This window comes from Phaethon aethereus (assembly GCF_964289735.1).
Source record: "Phaethon aethereus genome assembly, chromosome: 5".
In the NCBI taxonomy this organism is placed as follows: Eukaryota; Metazoa; Chordata; class Aves; order Phaethontiformes; family Phaethontidae; genus Phaethon; species Phaethon aethereus.
This window is the reverse complement of record NC_138579.1, coordinates 14,833,504-14,853,373: the sequence shown is the minus strand read 5'-3', so window position 1 is coordinate 14,853,373 and position 19,870 is coordinate 14,833,504. Positions and strand designations below refer to the sequence as shown.

At 37.9% G+C, this 19,870-nt stretch overlaps 1 protein-coding gene across 3 annotated transcripts in view; it reads left to right on the top strand.

Moving 5' to 3' along the window:
- EML1 (EMAP like 1) overlaps positions 1 to 18,827 on the top strand; it is a gene marked incomplete at its 3' end in the record, with an annotated part of 86,882 nt that extends 68,055 nt beyond the window's left edge. For 2 of the 3 annotated variants that reach the window (XM_082000646.1, XM_082000645.1), the window contains 11 exons: positions 753 to 852; positions 3,962 to 4,116; positions 5,214 to 5,339; positions 5,603 to 5,734; positions 9,766 to 9,833; positions 11,410 to 11,498; positions 12,029 to 12,126; positions 12,252 to 12,339; positions 12,537 to 12,632; positions 18,286 to 18,416; positions 18,702 to 18,827. In XM_082000646.1, coding sequence (XP_081856772.1) covers positions 753 to 852; positions 3,962 to 4,116; positions 5,214 to 5,339; positions 5,603 to 5,734; positions 9,766 to 9,833; positions 11,410 to 11,498; positions 12,029 to 12,126; positions 12,252 to 12,339; positions 12,537 to 12,632; positions 18,286 to 18,416; positions 18,702 to 18,827 — 1,209 coding nt within the window. The remainder of the gene's footprint in view (positions 1 to 752; positions 853 to 3,961; positions 4,117 to 5,213; positions 5,340 to 5,602; positions 5,735 to 9,765; positions 9,834 to 11,409; positions 11,499 to 12,028; positions 12,127 to 12,251; positions 12,340 to 12,536; positions 12,633 to 18,285; positions 18,417 to 18,701) is intronic. The other variant, XM_082000647.1, reaches the window with a different exon arrangement.
- Between the last annotated feature and the right edge of the window lie 1,043 nt (positions 18,828 to 19,870).

The following is a 19,870-nucleotide window of genomic DNA, read 5'->3' as shown; positions in this document are numbered from 1 at the left end:
AGATGCTGAGATAATGCATTTAAATTTTGTTACATTTCATTCATTTTTAACTCCTAAGCTACTTGGGCAGATTTCTGCCTCTCTTATGGCTCTGTTATTCTCGATGATTGTTGCAGGTGGAAAAGTGAGGCCCTAGTTGAGAACAGTTCTTAGTTTGAGGGAGAAGGAGGCCATGCACACCGGTAGTTGACAAACATTGTAAATAATGTTCTTAGAAGCAACTAGCTGGTGAATTTTTATGTTGCCGTCACTGTCTTAAATGCTGGGTCTCAAAGCAACTGAACCGTTACTGAACCTTAGGATTTTTTCGAGAGATGATTTCTTAATTCTTGCACTACAGCCAAACTCTCTAGTAACATTTTTCTCCTAGAAACTTTGGAGTTAAAAATTACAGTAATAAAGCTTGTTTGCATCTTTGGCCATTTCTAAATACTTAAAGCCTTTGGGATTATGTGGGCGTTGGGGTTTATCTCAGAGCGTTCCTGGTCTTGTGTTAAAAGTTGACAGGCCACCTCACCTGCTCTGTCCCTGTCACACTTAAAGGGTGCAGGACTGGGCCACCAACCTCAGCTGATGCATCTTTTGCCCTTGCACAGATTAACTGTTTAGACTGTAGGAATGTGTTTAGTTCCTGTGTAGATATTTAAGTAATAATACAGCTGTATAAGACTAAGGTAAATTACTCAAGCGTATACAGTTAAAATGAATGGGTTTTGTGTTGCTGTGAGTGTATATTTTTCATAACCATGCAGAAACAAGAGAAGCCAAAGTTTGTCCTGTGTGTGACCTTTTCTGAAAATGGTGATACTATTACAGGAGACTCAAGCGGAAACATTTTGGTTTGGGGGAAAGGTAAGACAAGATTGAAATAGATAGTGAATTTTTAATATAAAAGACTGTGAATTTTTACAAGAGTGTAGACTCATTTTAAGAATAATAATTTTTTTTATATCTTGAGTTCTTTCACAAGACCAATTCAGCAGGTTATGTCTGGATCCTCCTCTTTGAGCACCTAAAGAACATATATACCTGACTGCTAGAGCACAAAATTCTATAGAATGTGTTCCGTGTGGTCAAGTGTTGAATCGTAGAGCTATGCCAGCACGTATGGCTTTTACTGACATGAGAAATAGCAGGAAAAGTTATTTTCCTTAATCAATGTAAGATAGTAAGAAACGGTGTTAATGAAATGGATGATCAGGGCTCAGTTTTGGGGCCAGTTTTGTTTAATATCTTTATCAATGATCTGGATAAAGGGATTGAGTGCTCCCTCAGTAAGTTTGCAGATGACACCAAACTGAGCTGAGTGTTGATCTGCTGGAGGGTAGGAAGGCTCTGCAGAAGGATCTTGACAGGCTGGATCAATGGGCAGAGGTCAACTGTTTGAGGTTTAACAAGGGCAAGTGCCGGGTCCTGCACTTCGGCCACAACAACCCCATGCAACACTACCGGCTTGGGGAGGAGTGGCTGGAGAGCTGCCCGGCGGAAAGGGACCTGGGGGTGCTGGTTGACAGCCGGCTGAATATGAGCCAGCAGTGTGCCCAGGTGGCCAAGAAGGCCAACAGCATCCTGGCCTGTATCAGAAATGGTGTGGCCAGCAGGAGTAGGGAAGTGATCATGCCCCTGTACTCGGCACTGGTGAGGCCGCACCTCAAATACTGCGTTCAGTTTTGGGCCCCTCACTACAAGAAGGATGTTGAGGTGCTGGAGCGTGTCCAGAGAAGGGCAACGAAGCTGGTGAGGGGTCTGGAGCACAAGTCTTAGGAGGAGCAGCTGAGGGAACTGGGGTTGTTCAGTCTGGAGAAGAGGAGGCTGAGGGGAGACCTTATCGCTCTCTACAACTACCTGAAAGGGGATTGTGGTGAGGTGGGTGTTGGTCCCTTCTCCCCAGTAACTAGCAATAGGACAAGAGGAAATGGCCTCAAGTTGCGCCAGGGGAGGTTTAGACTAGGTATTAGGAAGAATTTCTTTACTGAGAGAGTGGTCAAACATTGGAACAGGCTGCCCAGGGAGGTGGTGGAGTCACCATCACTGGAAGTGTTCAAAAAACATGTGGACGTGGCACTTCAGGACATGGTTTAGGGGGCATGGTGGTGTTGGGTTGATGGTTGGACTTGATGATCTTCGAGGTGTTTTCCAACCTTAATAATTCTGTAATTCTATGATCTCCAGTCTCTATACTGTCACTCTGTAATGTTTGCAAAAATTATGCCTATTGACATACACTTTTAAAAAGACAACAAATAACTTTAGCTTGACTTCCTAGGACAACAATTAAAATATATGCGATCTAATTGAATTTCTCAGCTTTATTTCAAAAGGACAGATGGATAGGACAAACTTCTTAAAAAGCATTTCCGAGTAAGAAAAGCCTTTTTTTTTTTTTTTTTTTTAAGGCAGCAGAAGGCAATGCCTGCCAGAAGGCAAACTGCAGAAATATCCTAAATGTTTACTTAGTGTGTGAGATGCCATGCATAGGAATAAGGGGAATCCTCTAAAGGAGACCTTATTAGTAAAGGAAGAAGGGGTATGCATGACAACCCTTTCTTATTTATTCAGTGCCTTCTCCCAAGATGCTCAAAGGGTATATAAGACTCGGGAAGCAACATGGTGAATCAGTTACACAGTTGAGCCTTACTGAGCTGTTTTTGCAGAGTTTTTTTCATCCAAGGACCATCAGCCAATTATCTCCTTGTGCGTTTGTCTGATACACTATTGTTAAAGAAAGGGGTGGATATGGTGTTTGTAACTCAGCTCCTCTTTTATTGCCCTTTTCTTTCTCCTACGATAGTTTAAAGCAAGACACCTGAACACTTTTCCTTCCAAACAGAGTTTAGAAATTGCATAGTCCCATCTCCTCCCTGTTCTTGGGTGTTATTTTGGACTGCCAACAGAGAAGGGAGATGGTGGCAGCTGCTGGCACGGCAGAGTCAATGCACTCCTCAGGGGCTGGTTTGCCTTCATGCCGGTAGACAAATTTCAGCCTGTATTTGTGCTTGGGATTTCCCTGACCCATGTGCAGGACCTTGCACTTGGCCTTGTTGAACTTCATGACATTTGCACAGGCCCATCTCTCAAGGCTGTCAGGGTTCCTCTGGATGGCATCCCATCCCTCAGGTGTGTCAACTGCACCACTCAGCTTGGTGTCATCTGCAAACTTGCTGAGGGTGCACTCAATCCTACGGTCTATGTCACCGACAAAGATGTTAAACAGCGCCGGTCCCAGTACCAACCCCTGAGGACCACCACTCATCACTGGTCTCCACGTTAGTTGTTTCTTCCTAACTTGCATCAACCCCTTGCTTGTGCTAAACATAGTTAGCTTTGATGCAAGGTGTGTGTTTCAGTAATAGAATCACTAGTAATCATTCCTTTATACTTCATAAAAGTAATGTTTCATGAAATTAGATATATGTAATCCAGCGTAGTTGGTTAGAAGGTGTTTTGAGTCAAGGTACTTGAACAAGCCAAGTTCATCAATAAAAAGGTACAGGCTCTTTTGGGGAGTGAGTCAGCGTCTTCTGCCAGACGAGCAGAGAAGACGTCTAGCTTAGTCAGATTTTGGTGCAAGCTGGGCATCTGGAGGCTGTGGAATATCCTTGAAGGGTAAGAAGTGACTGGGTTTTGGTTTCTTCGTTGATAAGGTGTGTAGTGCTACTGCAGGTCAAATGTGATGTCAAACAGTTTGTCTTGAACCCCCATGAAAAGTTTAAATGATCCCGTTTTACTTTGTTTTTGAACTAGACTGAATGAATATGTGTACTTTTCATTTTTGGGATGGGTGGAATATGTTCTTAAGATGTACTAATTTGGTCTCTTTCTGGTGCAACACTCCATTCCCATCATTGTTTAGATACAATCCTTGACAGGTAGTAGAAAAACGGAGGAAAAAAACAAGCTGGGAAAAAGGAGCTAGTAAGCTGAGTATTTCAGTAGTAATATCTTTTCTCCTTCTCTCCAGGTACCAACAGAATAAGCCACGCAGTTCAAGGGGCACATGAGGGTGGAATATTTGCGCTGTGTATGCTGCGAGATGGCACATTAGTATCAGGAGGTGGAAAAGACCGAAAGCTGATATCTTGGAATGGAAATTACCAAAAACTTCACAAAACTGAGGTGATAATCACCTGTCTTTAAATTACTCTGCTACTCAAAATGAAATACCATTTGAGTTACCAGGTCATTCCTGTGATAGCCTACTCATTAAAATAATATTTCCTTTTTAACACCTAGGGTAATTGGAAAACAAATCTCGTGTTCTTACTTTTTTGTATTATTTCTTAACTTTCTTTACAATTAATGTGAGGTCATTTTTTTTCTACTTCAGAGTATTACAATATTAAAAAGTTTTTGTACTTCCTTATTTCCAAAATGATGTGAGGGTTTTTTTAGCACTTGTGTTTTTTCATTAATCGCTTGGCTAGTGTTGTTTTTTATTTAAAAAGGAATTGCTAAAGTGAATTCAGTTGCTTTGTAAGAACTTAAAACATGAAAGCAGAGTTTGTTGGGACAGAATTGCATGACTGTTAACATACTGAATGAAAAAGAACAATCAAGATAAACTCCAAGGAAGAGTTTCAGCTCTACTATATATTATTAAATGTTGCAAATATGTATGCAACTAGAATGGCATGTCTGTTCTGGTAATTCAGTTTTTAACACAGCACAAGTAACAGTCTTGTTGTGCTGTTTCTAGCCGTGGCATCCATATTTTTCTCTTATTTGTTCATAAGGTGGTATTCCTTGTTATTTTAAATTTTACATCTTCCCTTGAACTTCATATTGGAGTTTTGCACTGACTCTTTCAGAATCTAGGCTGCAGCTGAAGAAACATAGACTGCAGGAAAGTACTGGTGATACAAAGCCTGACACTATCAGTGAGTGGAAATGCATAGTCTGATATCACAGCTGCAATTAAATTATGATAGAGTTAACACAGCATGAAGGACCCTTTCCTGTTGTTTGAAATAATTGGTTTATCTGTACAAACTGAGTTCTGTAGGTAAGGATGTCTTTTCTTGTAGTGTCATGAAGACAGTTACTGAGCTGATGAAAGTTGTTAGAAACTTTTGAAAGTCAGGCATGTATATTCATTTAATTTCTTCTCTGTGGAACTTTTATAAAGATGCACTTGCTAGGCCATATGTCTCTAAAAATAGCAACACTTCATAAATTGTCTGACTTCTCTATCTGTTTGTCTGTTATGACCACAGATTCCAGAGCAGTTTGGTCCAATAAGAACAGTAGCAGAGGGAAAAGGGGATGTTGTATTAATAGGAACGACTAGAAACTTCGTCCTACAGGGCACGCTATCCGGAGACTTTTTCCCAATTACCCAGGTAAGCTGTTGCCTTACAAGAACATTTCCAAGTGTGTGATAGCAGTACAGGTGTTGCTTAAAGTTATGTTTCATAAATGTGCACTTATGCAATTTATTATTACAGTTCTTTTGGCAATAAATAACATTATAAATATGCATCTCTCTAAGCCAATGTATTTCTGTAATGCTTTAATATATAGTTTGGTCATTTTAATGCTGTTTAAACATTTTTAGTTTTGACGGTACTGTCCTCCTTGTCAAGAAACATTTCTGCTTGTGTAGGGTCACACTGATGAGCTTTGGGGACTTGCAGTCCATTCCTCTAAACCTCAGTTCTTCACTTGTGGACATGACAAACACATTACGCTCTGGGATGCTACCACTCATCGTCCTATCTGGAACAAGATTATAGAGGTATAAATTTATTAAACACAACTCTACTCCTCTTATAGAACTTCTCAAGTAATTTGAGTTTTTCATAAGATTATTGATTAAAAATATCTTAAAGTATTAACTGGAGGAAAAAAATGAGTCATAAAATTTGTCTTTCTGAAAATGGACATAAAACTCTTAAAAACTAGAATTTAAAACCCTGGGTTATATGGATCTATATGCTGTATCATATAGAAGTGTACAGTGCTGTTGGCATTTATATTTTTTTACTAGGAAAAGAACCACAGATATAAAGCTAGGAAATATTTACCATTTGAAAGGAATTCTGATCAGGATTACTGTCACCATCCTGATAGTCAGAATTCAGAAGGAAAAGGTCTTTTTGGTGACATTTTTTGGCCACCTTAATTTATTTTCTATAATTTATTTGTATTTTTATATATCCTGTTCACAAATAAACAAATGTGGGTTTTAGAATTTCACTTTCTGTCTCTGGTATGAAACTCGGTGCTTAGGTACTGCAGCAGTACATTGTGGGGGCTGAGTTTTATCCTGTACATAAGCACTCACATGTGTATCTGCAGACTCCTAATGGCTTTGTGGTGACATGTGATCCTGATTACTACATGCGTCACTAGGAACTGATTTTTAAAGTATGTTTTTTGGACAGCTGATCACTTTTCTAATTATTTATCCATAAGACATTGGCTTATCTCCTAGAGGCAGCAGTGGTGCTTTTCTCTCTCTGTTTTGAGATGCCACTAGCACTTTGTTTTGTCAGTCTTCTCTTTTTTAATAGGTGTGTGAGTATGCTTTTTTGGAGATACATGTACTGATCACAACAACCAAGTTATTTCTCGGTCATTTTTATCTGCCCTCTATACAGTGGAAAAGTTCAAAAATTTCTTCAGGAAAAAGAAAACAGCACCTGGTGTAGATACATATATCAAATACCCAGGTTTGCAAATCAAATTGTAGCCAGTAACTTATAGATGACCCTCATGTTGCTGACTAAAGTGTTTTCTGTGTGATATAGTAAATAATCCTTTACAAGTTTAAATGAAGTTTTGAAAATCTTAATTATGCAACTTTTTTCATAAGAAGATTGTTCATTTTCAGGCCTATTGATAAGAATTCTTGAATACAACTCATCTGCTCTTGCATCAGGTTGAAGCAGTCAACAGAACAGAATAGCATTTGCCAAACTGTCTCTCATAGTATCCCACTCCCGTTGTATGCACTTGTTCAATTATGCTTGCTTGGTGAATGTGGAAATTGGGATTTATTCTGTCTAACCAAGGTCATATGTTCTAAGGTCCATATTCTTTTTGACTTCTAAATGTAATTGGAGAGACCAAATCAACAGTTCCACTGCTCCAGAGATGGAGCTGTATTTTCACAGTTCAGTGCCTCAGTTTATAAAGACAGATTGGGCTGTAGTATAAGAAATTAAAAGAAAGGAAAAGAAAAGTAGTTCTTTTAATGTAGAAAAAATGGAAATCAATAATTCTAAGGGTTTAGCCTGAGAAGCAGGCAGATAATTGCATTTTCCTACCTCCTTATCATTTCAGGGTTTAAGGTATGTTAATATGATTTGGATTTAAAAATAAGCTCTCTCACCTTCAGTCTTTAGGAATACTGTAGGTGGGACTCAGGGAAATGGTCAAACCTTGAGATGCACCAAAATCTTAATGTGCTTGCAAATCTCTTGAACTGCTACCAAGATGCCAAATGCAAGATCAAATAAGCACCATACACTTTGGCTACGAACTTCAGCAATAAAACATACTTGAGCAGTTACAAACCAAACTTTCCTGGATCTGTCTTGGTAGACTCTCTAAGGAAAGATAAACCTGTGCCTTTTTTTGTTTTGAAATACAGCAATAGCAGTGTACTGTGTTGTGCAGTATGGAATATCAACACGCTAGTTTGCAGAAATCTTTCACATGCAATTCAGAGTGACTTGGAACAATGACACAACTAGAAAGTTTTACATAGACCTTTCTGCTCTTCAGCATAGGTTTTTTTTGTGGAGACTTAATCTGATTATTTAGAAATCATGCACGACTGGTTTTATGCAAGTCTTATTTATAAATAGCCTGAAGTGGAGAGTGAAATCATTGGTACCATTTTTTATGCTTTCCTAATAATTTTTTTATTTGTCGGAAAAAAGTCATGATGTCATTCAATTGCAGGTAATGTACTAATGTGATCCTTCACTCTGCTCAGTGTAAAGGTGCATGGTTTTGCATACTTGCATAACACTTCCAAAAAGGCTGGAAGAAGAAGTAGTTAGTACTTCTGATGTATTTCTCATTACGGGAACGAGATACTGAGGAGGGCCTATAGCCGTGAAGAGAAGTGAAAAATTTGGCACTTTGCTGTCTTGCAGTCTGAAGAAGAGAACATTTAGAAGTTTGGGTTGATAGTGAAACATCATTAGTGGAGATAATTACAATATGGGGAATAGGAACAAATCTATTAACCAGATAAACTGCTGTCTCAGAAATAAAGTTAGTTAAGTAATCATCAACTCAAAAAAGGACATTCTTTCCACTGGTTTATCCTTTGTGTCCTTTGAAAAACAGAGCTGGAGTTTAGCTGATTATGACTTACCGTGAGCTTCAGTTAGTATTTAGATGCAGTTTTACAAATGCAAAAACTCTCTAAGAAACTGTTGTTACTGAAATGTTTAAGAAACTGCTTTATTTACCTTGATTCTTTTGAGAAGGTTGATGGCAACAGCAGCAGGACTATTAGACTTAATTTCATATTTTTTTACACACTGCTTCGTTAAGACAAGATTTCTATTATCAGTCTTTACAATAATCTCCTTATTAACCACTTAAAATGTCTGAGACTGTTTCATAAAGCAGTGACTGATTATCTAGAGTAAATAAATCATTTCACGTTAACCTATTTTTGTCAGAGTTCTGTGTAAAGTCTTTTCAGTGCAGTTATGAGTACAAGTTACTGCTCAGATTAAATTCCCTCTTTGAACCTCTGGTTTATTCAAGAGAATATTTTAGTATTTACTATGAAATTATACTTAGAAGAATTAGCAAATTTCTTTTCTGGACTACTGTAGGGGTTTAGAACATATATATGGAAATCCTGCATCTCAGCAATTCTTTGAAGTTTCTTTAGAGTTAGTAACGTCTTTGAAATTAGTCACTTGTTTAAAATTAATGAGAATATCCGTTACACCTAAAATGGCTGCAATATGATACTGGTTTTGAATACAGAAAATCAAGGACATAAGCATTTTGTGAGATATATTGCTAGATTTTTTCGCTTACATTTTAAAATTTTTTTTGGCAGGTATCAGAAAAAATAAGCTATTTATTTTGGGACTTTCTCCTATAACCTGAAGAGTTCCGGAGCTCATTCTTTGAACAAGTATTAGAAAGAAAGTGCTTACCTTGGTTTTTAGGCATATGTTAAAATTGCAAGAAAAACACTGCAATTCTGCCAGACTCCATAGTAATATACTATACAAAGTGAAATGTTCTAAAATAGCATATCAAAACAAGAAACCCAGTTTATGCCCTTAATCTCCCACTAAGCTACAACTGGCAAGTGCTGAAAACGGCGTTGGTCCCTGCAGAAGTTAGGCTTTTCCCCTCCGTGCAAAGCGATACATACCTTTGTCGAATAATGTCCTTGCTTGTCCTTTAGACAGTAGGTAAACTGCAGCTTTGATACTTAATTCTTAGGCCAGCTCTAATTTAATAAGTTATTTTTATCTCTTACTTGTTTGTGATTTGTTGAGAAGCTGCCTTTGCCAATGTTATTGTTATGAAATCACTTGCCAAGTTATTTTTAGAGGGTGAAGAAAAGAAAACAGTGGCCTTGTATAGAGAGGAAAAAATCTACTGGGTAATATTTCAACCAGTTTAAAATGTTTTTTTCTGCTCAGTTTCTATTTAAAAAAAAAAACAAACCCCCAAAAAACCCAACAAGAGAGACTGTTCCTGAGGCAGATAACTGAACTGTGTTTTGTTATAACCTGGACTGGTAAAAAAAGTGTGCTTCCTTCTGAAACATTTTAGGATCCAGCACAGTCCTCGGGTTTTCATCCTTCAGCATCTGTTGTTGCAGTAGGGACGCTAACTGGAAGGTAAGATGCGCAGAGCAACACCTTGGGCACCAACAAACAGTACGTGATTTTTCCAGCTCATGTCCAAGTTCACATTCTTGCCTTGAGGATGTATGCATGCAATATGTTCATCCCCTATTGATTCCGTTGAATTTCAGAGTGAAATTTATTTGTGTTGCCTCAGTGCCTAGAAACCCTAGTCTCGGGCCAGTGCCCCGTGTTTGCTGAGGGTTGCATGAGCACAGAACGAAGAAATGGTTTCTGTCCTGAGAGAGCGGCAACCTCAGATCAGTGGGAGGAGATGGATTTGGACAGGGCAGGAAGCCTAGGTTAGCAAGTGAGGTCATGCGTGGGAGCTGCTGTCACCATACCAATGACCTAAATGTAAAACCTTTGTGTCCATCGTGGCAAAGGAGAGGCTAAAGGAGGAGTTTGAGATGATGAGTTAACCATGTAGATGCATACATAGATCTTCTCTTTAGGACAACATAGAGGAAATCACATAGAAGAAGGTTGCTCGTTCAAAAATTTAACAAGTGGTTTATTATCTGTAATGCAGTAACGTCCAGAGGCTCTAACAAAATTTTGGCAAATGTTCCACTGTGCTAGACATAGTGTAAAAAGGAATATTAAGAGACTTGTTCTGCCTTAAGAGTGTAAAGCATAAACAAGACAGACAAAACCAAGGTGAAAAGTAATATCTCCATCTTAAAAGGCAGGCTGAGCCCATGGTCACATAGTGGGTCAACGGCAGACCCCGGGTGTAGCCTTGGCTGTCTGTCACAGGAGGAAGGAGAGCCTTTGCCATAACTTCATCCTCTCCTTTAATGTCACTTGAGGGCAGACTTTGCTGTTAGTATTGAGGAGTTGCATTTAACTGACAACATATAGAATGCTTATAGGTTATGAGCCAAGATTATTTCGGATTGTATATCAATCCTGAACAAAGGATTTACTTCAGTTACTAAATTTACTTTATTTAGCAAATAATATTTTATTTAGTACTTTCTTTAGTAAATAAAGTAAATCAGAAGGAGAAACTTTGAGAGGAATCGTTACTTTTCCTTTAATAATTTGATACAAGTATTGAAATGCAAATTTTATCTTTGTCCTTTCTATGTGTTTCCACAAATTAAATTTCCCAACAAATAAATTAATAAACTTAAAACAATAACTAAAGCTAATCCTTCTGTCAAAAGAGAATGGTCCTGATTCCTTCTTGTTTTTTTCATTTGCTCTAGGATTTAATGTAGGCATCAATTTAAACATCAGCATAGCGTAGAGGAGGGCCATTAAAGGAGAAGGGTCATTATATGTAGTGCTTGCTTTATTCTAACGCATGACACATAGTAAAACAGACTAAAAGCTGAAGACTGATATCAGGGTCAATGTCTGATCATTTTTCTGTTTAAAAAACATGGGAAAGAAACTATCCTTCTGTTAAAGTAAAAATAAACCAAACCAAGTAGCAGTTGCTGTTTTTCTTTTGCTGGTGTAAAACTTACGATATTTTGACAGAAGAAAAGTTGGTCAAGATTACAGTAGATTTAAACTCCTTATGGAATGATTTATTGGCCTCTTTCTGTATTTACAACAGGTGGTTTGTGTTTGACACAGAAACAAAAGACTTGGTCACTGTACACACAGATGGGAACGAACAGCTGTCTGTAATGCGTTACTCACCAGGTTTGAGAGCATTTATTTACTGGTTAGAAAGGAGCAGGGAATTTTTTTTTTAAATTTGGGGTTGGTTTGTTTTAAAATAATTCCCCACTTACCATACTGAAATTGAAAATAAATGTGCCGTGAAACATTGGCAACACTGAATGGGTGGTGTCTTCAGCTCTAGTTTTCTTTTCCCTCCCTCCTTCTCTTCCCCTCCTGTTCAATATGGTTTCACTGGGAAGAAGAAAAACAAAACGTGACTTAACTGCACAGGTTGTTGCAAACGGGGTAGCCCTAAATGGGCTGTAGCCACTTCCAGAAGTGTCGGGTGTTTTTAACAGTAATATTTGCTGCATTAACTTGCTATTTTGTAATCTTGAAACATGCATCAATTTGAAACTGGAAAAGAAAAAATAGAATTTTTTTTTCTTCATTTTTTTGGTACGAAGGCCTTTAAGAACAGCTCCCCTTGTCTGTGACACACTAAATTTTCAACATTAGCCTGAGATCTTTCTTACAGGAATAATTACAGTTCACTTTTATGTTTATAGATGGAAACTTCTTAGCAATAGGTTCCCATGACAACTGTATTTATATATATGGCGTAAGTGAAAATGGAAGAAAGTACACTAGAATTGGCAAATGTTCGGTAAGTAACCTTTTTACTCCTGGTTCAATATTAACAACTTAGAGTATGTTTTGTAGCACTGTATTAATGCTGTCACACTGAGAGATACTGTTAGTGCAGTTAATACAGTATTTTTCTCTTTGTAGGGTCATTCCAGCTTCATTACTCATCTGGATTGGTCTGTTAATTCACAGTATCTTGTGTCTAATTCAGGAGACTATGAAATCTTATACTGTGAGTAAGAATTATATTTAGTCCTTTTGTGCAAACTTCAGGCAGTGTAATATAGATTTAAAATTTAAATGAGACCATATAACTGCCAAGATAGACCATATGTTTTAATTCATCTGGTGCAATCAAAAATCTATATAATTTGAGAATTAAAAATGTTGTCATGTGGTTGTGTGTGTTTGGTTTTTTTTCTTTTGTAGGGATCCCCTCTGCTTGTAAACAAGTTGTGAGTGTTGAAACAACAAGAGATATAGAGTGGGCCACTTACACCTGTACTTTAGGATTCCATGTTTTTGGTAAGTATCTTTCCTCTTAAAAGTTCTTACCATTCTTATTATTAACAAACAGTTGGATTGCCAACTTCTTCTGACGAAACATGACTATTCATATTTCAGGGAAAAATACAGAACTTCTGTTATGCCATTTTTCTTACAATCTGTCCTCTTATTTCAATCCAGAAAGGCTTTGATTTAATATTCTTGCTAGTTTCAAGTATAAATATTACATTACAACATAAGTGGGAGACAAGGAAGGAATCACACACTGCCCTTTCTGTCACACTAGAGCTGCTTCTTGTAATTTTTAATGTCAGGTACCAATTCTATGGAATTATCTTTTATTTAGGCAGCTACTGGGCCAAATCCCCTTACCAGAAGCAGTTTCATTTGCACTAGTTACTGTGCAAACACAAAACGGGTGACAGTCTCCGTCATTAAGTACTTATAATGTATTTTGATACAATATATAGCAATTAAATTAGGTGAAAGGAACGCAAGAAGAAAGAAGAAAAACGTAACAAAAGCAGGATGGTTTGTTTTCATGGAACTTCTCTTCTGCCAGCGTTGAAGTTGCTGCTTTCCCCAGTGTATGCATTCTACAACGCAAGCAGAACTAGACAGGTCGTTACAAAAGCTGAGTATGAGAAGCGTCAAGTTCTTGACTCCTCAAGATAAAACGAGGAAGCCAGGGTAGAAGTTCAGCGAAGAGCCTGGTTTAGTATAAGCAGTAAGCAAGGAAGATTTTCACCCATGTTTCAAGTAGAATAGATGCAGTGATGTGTTTGAAGGCAGCCAGAAAGGACATGTTTTTAGAGCCTCAAGATGGGATGGCAGTAGCCATATGCTGGGAAGACACATTCAAATGTTGTATAATTTAACTGACAAGCAGTGCTTGGGTATCACTACAACATGCAGACGTAGTAAAAGGAGGAAATCGTAGAAGACTGGCTGCGTGCTGACATGGGGGATGAAGGCCTTTATATTAACATATTCTTGGGGTTTGAGTATACCTGACACACAGTTATAGAGCTACAAAGGCTTTGCATTTAGCATCACAGGTTCAGATATTCTGAGATGATGAATACTGTAAGTGAGTATTCCTTACTTTATAATTTGGATTCATGCAAATTATAGTGCTATTAGGCTCCTTTTAGTGCATAGAGAGTCATAGGAGAGGAGTGTCACACTTGAGAGGGTTTTTCCGCCCCCCGCCTTGCAGCAGATCAGCTTTTGGAGCCAGACTGTGGAACAGGATGATCTACTGGGCTGATGGAGAACTTGGGGAAACCGCATGTACATTGTTACACTTGCAGTCCACCATGCTGAGCTGGTTATTGTAAGCCAAAGCCACAAAGATGAGGAATAAATAAAAGTAGCTGCTAGTTTTAATAATTATCACAATTATCATTTTAGTAATGTCATAGAGATTGTGAAGATGTTCATCAAATGAATGGAATTTTAAAGTAAAAGGATGTAACTTACTCAGAAAGGAAATGCAATGCACAAGGAGAGAACATGGTGCCATATGTACTGAGCATTCATAGCTATACAGTTAGGTTCAGACTGGGAAGTTACAAAGGTAATGCATAATAATTATAGACAAAAAAAAAGAATACTGATAGTGGTAAGGTTACACGGTTGCCTATTCTTCCAGAAAGATCAAATGCATGGAATTTTTTTAATAGCTACCAGAATCAGTCAAATCATAGGAATTTCTGAGAGTGTAAGGTTTTAACTATTCCAGTGTCTTTGGGGAAAGGAATTGCAGTACAGGGGCTAACGAGCAAGTTCTCAAAATTCTTCTGATACAGGAAATGGGTAAGCACCTAGAGGGGAATTTCTTCCTGATTTGATTCTGGGGAGTTGGAAGGAACTTACTGAGAATGTGAATGCATCTTGTGTAGGAATGACTGTGGAATTAGGGAGGTGTGCTCCTCAGTATAGGAAGGAAAAAGAGCAGTGAAATGAAAATAATGGACTTTGGGGTGCAAACTGGCAAAATCCAAAGCCCTGTTAGGGAAGATCTGAAGTTGGAGAAGAGGTGAGATATGGTAGTTCCTTAGATGATATGAAGCACACAAACTCTGCCAGCCCAGAGGAAAGATAGGAGTGGCAGCAAGACACAAATTTGGTTGAACTGTTGATGACCTCTCCTACAAGGGAGAGGAATGCAGAAAGTAGAGGCTGTTGGAGGATCAAGGAGACACATAAACAAAGCCTAAACATAAATGCATATTTGTGACAAGTACAGAAATAACAGAAAGGGCCAACAACAATATTGGTCTGCTATGTGGAGAGGAGAGATGACTCTGCTAAGGCTGAAGTATTAAAAACCTCAACGCTTTTTTCTTTTTTAGTATGTCTTTATTAGAAGACTTGCTACAATCTGATGGCTAACCCAGTTAGTGCCAGTAATGAAAGGATAAGACCTCTGCTTTCAGTAGGGAAGGAGTAGATTGGAAAGTAGTTAGAAGTCAGATATTTTCAAAGTATCTGAGTGTGACAAACCTTGTTGTATCTGTATAAACAACTGCTTAGCATAATCTTGAGACCATTAGTACTTATTTTCAGGACCTCACAGAGAACAGGCAAAGTACCAGAAAAATGGAGACAAATAAATGCAGTATCTGCGGAATCATATATTTACCTTCAGAGCCCATATGGAGAGGATAAAGTGCAAAGTTAGTGGCTAGAATAATAAATTGAAGAAGCTCATAAATTATAAATTGGAAATCGGTCCGGTAATGTTGGAAGTCACTCTGCTATTCAGTACTTTGGGGCCTCAGAGCAGCCAGTATGAACGGCCTTCAAATGCTTGCCGGGATTGCCCCGCTGGACATTGAAGAAGCAATCACATCATCAAGGACGTGAGGCTTCTCGTATATTGATTTTTCAGTAGCTATTGGCTGACTGAAACTAGGGGTATTTTCTCACTCTAACAGAACTGCATGAAAATCACAAATACTATAAATGCATAACACTCGCAGATCAACATAACCAATGCAGGGGGGAAAACGAACATTGATCTGTTGAACACCTGTCTTCAAGCATGGGAGACTAACAGATTAGTCAGCCTGGAAATGTTCAGAGATGATTCAACTGAAAATCAACAGCATGTAAAGAAGTGTGTTCAAGGGGAGGATATTTTAGTGATAAAAACGTGTGTAAATGTGAAGGACTGAAGACTTTAAAACACTTAGTGATCTGTCTGCTTTTGCAACCAAGGTGTCAGTTGTTATCACATGCCCTGTTTTGGGAAAAACAGTATTTGAGGTGAAGGACAGCAAGAGAAGAAATCTGAGATGCTGTACAAAGCCTGACAACATTGCAAGCAAAGCAGAGCTCAGACCGGTTGAGTTAAAAACTGACTAGAAGACTGTACACTGAATATTACATTTGTTTGAATATATTTATTAATAGCATGGATGACAAAAAAGCATGTAGACTTTTTAGGTGGCATGAAGCTGCAGGATTAGCATGTTGCCTTGAGAAATAGAGGAATGGTATGAAAAAAGGAGGCCATTCAATAGAGACAATTAGGAGGCTACACACTTGAACAGCGGAACCCAGTTGGACAAACACAAATGGAGGAGAGCGGGCAAGAGAGCAGATCAGCACAGAAAGATGAGATTACTCTTGCATACAAACTGAACATGAGTCAACAGCGTTATGCTGTTGTAGGAAAGGCAGATGCATTAGTGGGATGTATAATGAAAAGGATGCCATGCAAAACGTGAAGTAATTGTCCATTTATCAGTATCTGCTTCAGTCACATTTGGAATAGCTGCTTCTGGGTTTTGCGCGTTGGACCAACAGATAACGTGCTGACTACCAAGAGTAATTACCCATCTAAATACTGTTTTGGGAGAAGAGATGTAATGAATGAATTTTAGAGAAGAGGAGGAGAAAAAAAAATGGCATAAATCTTCAAATGAGAGAAGGGAAATGGTCTCTTTCCATGTCTGCAGAGGATGGGGAAAAAAACGGACTAATTTTTCAGCAAAGGGGATTGAGTTTACATATTTGGAAAAACTGACAGTGAGACACTGGAATAAATTTTGAAAGAGCACAGAGTCTCAAAGAAAAATCCTGATATGATCCTTTCCCCATTTCGAAATGGCAATCTTGTTTCTTAAACCATTTCCTTTAGGGCTTATCTCCAGCTTGTCATAGTGACCTCTTCAGCAGACTGCCTCTTTTCAGCGAGCATTTGATGTTCATACATCCTTCTTTTTGTCAAAGAAGTTATTTAAAGCAGTTTTTCTGTGTCTCCTCATTCTACGTGTTCATGATTCTATGAGTAGCAATTACTGTATTTCTTCTTTGCTCCTTTCTTTTCTTTAAGCCTCTTTTTTACTCTCCCTGATCTATCGAAGAGGTGTTTCCACACACACCAGGAGAGTTGGGGGCAGTCCACAAAGCAGTACTTTATTTCATTTTATTTACAACAATTTGTAATTCCTTATAGAGACATGGAATCACTTTGTCTTAGTGCTTTTGAATTGCTGTGGAATGATAAAAGACTGTATTTGGGAAGGATGACATGCGGGTCGAAGGCTTGCTGTTCCCAAGTGCGGGGCAAATGCCCACTTTGGAGTCAGTGGCAGGCACAGGCGTCCTTCCAGGGGATGGGAGGGTAAGCCGGGGGAGTAGCAACTGTCTCATCCTGACCCGTAGTAATAACGAAGGGAGAGCATGCGCTCTCGTGGCAGGACTTCAGGGGGACGCTGCAGAGTGTGTGTGACATGGGGACAGTCACTGAGAATCACAACGCCAAGACAAGGTGGGTTTTTTTGCCAAATCATAGTGGCAGGACACATTATAATTGATTATGTCATTGGTCTCTGAAAGTTAGGTATCGTTTCGGTTGAGTAGGGATTACATAAAATCTGAACTACAAAAATGGTAAAAAACCCCACAGTACTGCATACAAAAAATGAAATGTCAATAACTGGTTGGATTTTATTATAATTACAATTTATTACCGGCAAGTATTCAGAGGCTTTAAAGATGTGGTGCATAGATTTGGTCCTTGCATTGATGAGTCTACAGTTTACTTTTAGAACACCACTTTGTGCAAGAACAGCAAGGAGTAGAGTACAGGAGGAAGGAGGAGAATTACTTACAGTAAAACAAAAGCATTTTTTAAAGTTACCGGAGGTTCAGTTTCTTTTCGAGGGATCTATTAATTACTGAATCACATTTTAAACTATATAATTTCTTGTTTCATAGGTCTTAGACTTCAGTAATATGAAGAAAATATGTTGAATCATACATAGGTAGTTTTTTAGACTACAGTAGTATGAAGAAAGTATGTTAGCTCATGCATAAGCATAAGGGAAAATAAAAGCAGTAACTGTTATTTTTCTATATAACCATATGAAAACTCTTTTAGGCTCAGACACATGACCGTAATTCAGCAGAATTCTTTCTTCCAGAGTAAAAAGCACTTTGCTGACTAGAGGGAATAAAGTATTTGTTTATGTGCTTGATTTCCTATTAGGAGCTGTTCTTTTGCTGGTAGTGAAGTGCACATACTCAGCTGCAGTTATTTTTACAGTTTTTTTCTTCTTTTTAAACAAGTAGTCCTTTATTAATATTTTAACAAAAACTTAAGCGGTTGCTTTTATTTCCACTATAAAAACCTTTAATTAGTCTCTCTGTGTTTCAGGTGTATGGCCTGAAGGTTCAGATGGAACAGATATCAATGCTGTCTGTCGATCCCATGGGAGAAAACTGTTATCAACAGGGGATGATTTTGGCAAAGTACATCTCTTCTCATATCCATGTTCACAGTTTAGGGTAAGGTATTTCCAAAAAAATTTACTCTTTTAATTTGCACAAATGCATTCAGTGTTGTTTTCCTATGTACCAAAAAAAAAAAAAAAAAGGAGGATGGGAATATGTATATGCCTAAGGGATTTACCTAAGGTTGATTGAGACTACAATTAAATTTAAAATTGCACTGAGTATTAAAATACTTTTAAGAGAATGATGTGATGCCTTGCTTTCGTTGTCATGTGAATGTTTATTATAATGATATGTTTTTATGACAGTTTATAGTCTCACTAATATGGTGTTTTCTAGGCTCCAAGCCATGTGTACGGTGGACATAGTAGTCATGTAACTAATGTAGATTTTCTCTGTGAAGACACCCATCTCATCTCCACAGGCGGAAAAGATACAAGTATTATGCAATGGCGAGTCATTTAGAGGAAACATCAGTGTGAACAAACACAGTTGAGTCAACCATGCACAGAACTTATGTATAAACTGTATATTTAAAACTTAACAGTATGTTTGCAGTTTAGCCTGGTCACTGTGATTTTTGTTTAAAAAATTCTTACAAACCTCAGGAAAATTAAGCCCTGTGCTGGTTACCTTACTCAGTCTAGTGATTTTTTTTTTCATTGTGTCACACCTTAAGAATGATCGTTTTCTCTTCTGTTGTACAATATACAATGCAGTACAAGTTTAATATAAGAAATGTGGCTTGACAGTTTGCAATACAGTGGTATCAGCGGAACGTGACTATCTTAAATGTTTCTATAAACACTGCTAAATGGTCACAAAAATGCCTTTCAAAGACTGTATATATGTGCTTATTTGTTTCACTATCTACACTTTGTACTGTATATCTACTTACTTAGAAAATCTATGACAGTGTTGAGGTACTGAATTGTTTCTGATGGAGGATGATGAATAGATGCAAAAAGTATAAACCGAGATGTAAGATGCAAAAATTAGTGTTTCAGACCTGAAAATGTGAATGCTGGTAAATTTGCATTCTCTTGGGAATAGCACACCGTGGGTATCACCGGTGAGGAGTTGTGTTCCCTTTCAAGTGAATCAGCAGGTTATGCCCCAGTTTGACCTGATCTCAGCAGGGTTTACATATGTCTATGTGGTTCAGGTATTCCATATGAGTTTAAATTAAAAATCTTTTTACTTGTATATGAACAATTTCTTTTTGAAAACAAAACAAAAAAGCTTGGCCACATCCCCATTATTGGTTGATATATTTAACTAATATGTATATTAATCAGCATGATGCTATATTGTACATGTATAAGATTTTAGCAGTTCATAACAAATGGTAAGGCAGTCTAGCTTTACTTTTTTATGCTTATGGATATTGTATATTTGTATTTTAAGACCAAGTAGACCAAGTCTAAAGATATCTTTTTAAGTGTACCATAAACCTGCAGAGGGTAACGGAAGTCTTGGAAGCCTACATGAGATATTAATGTGTAACT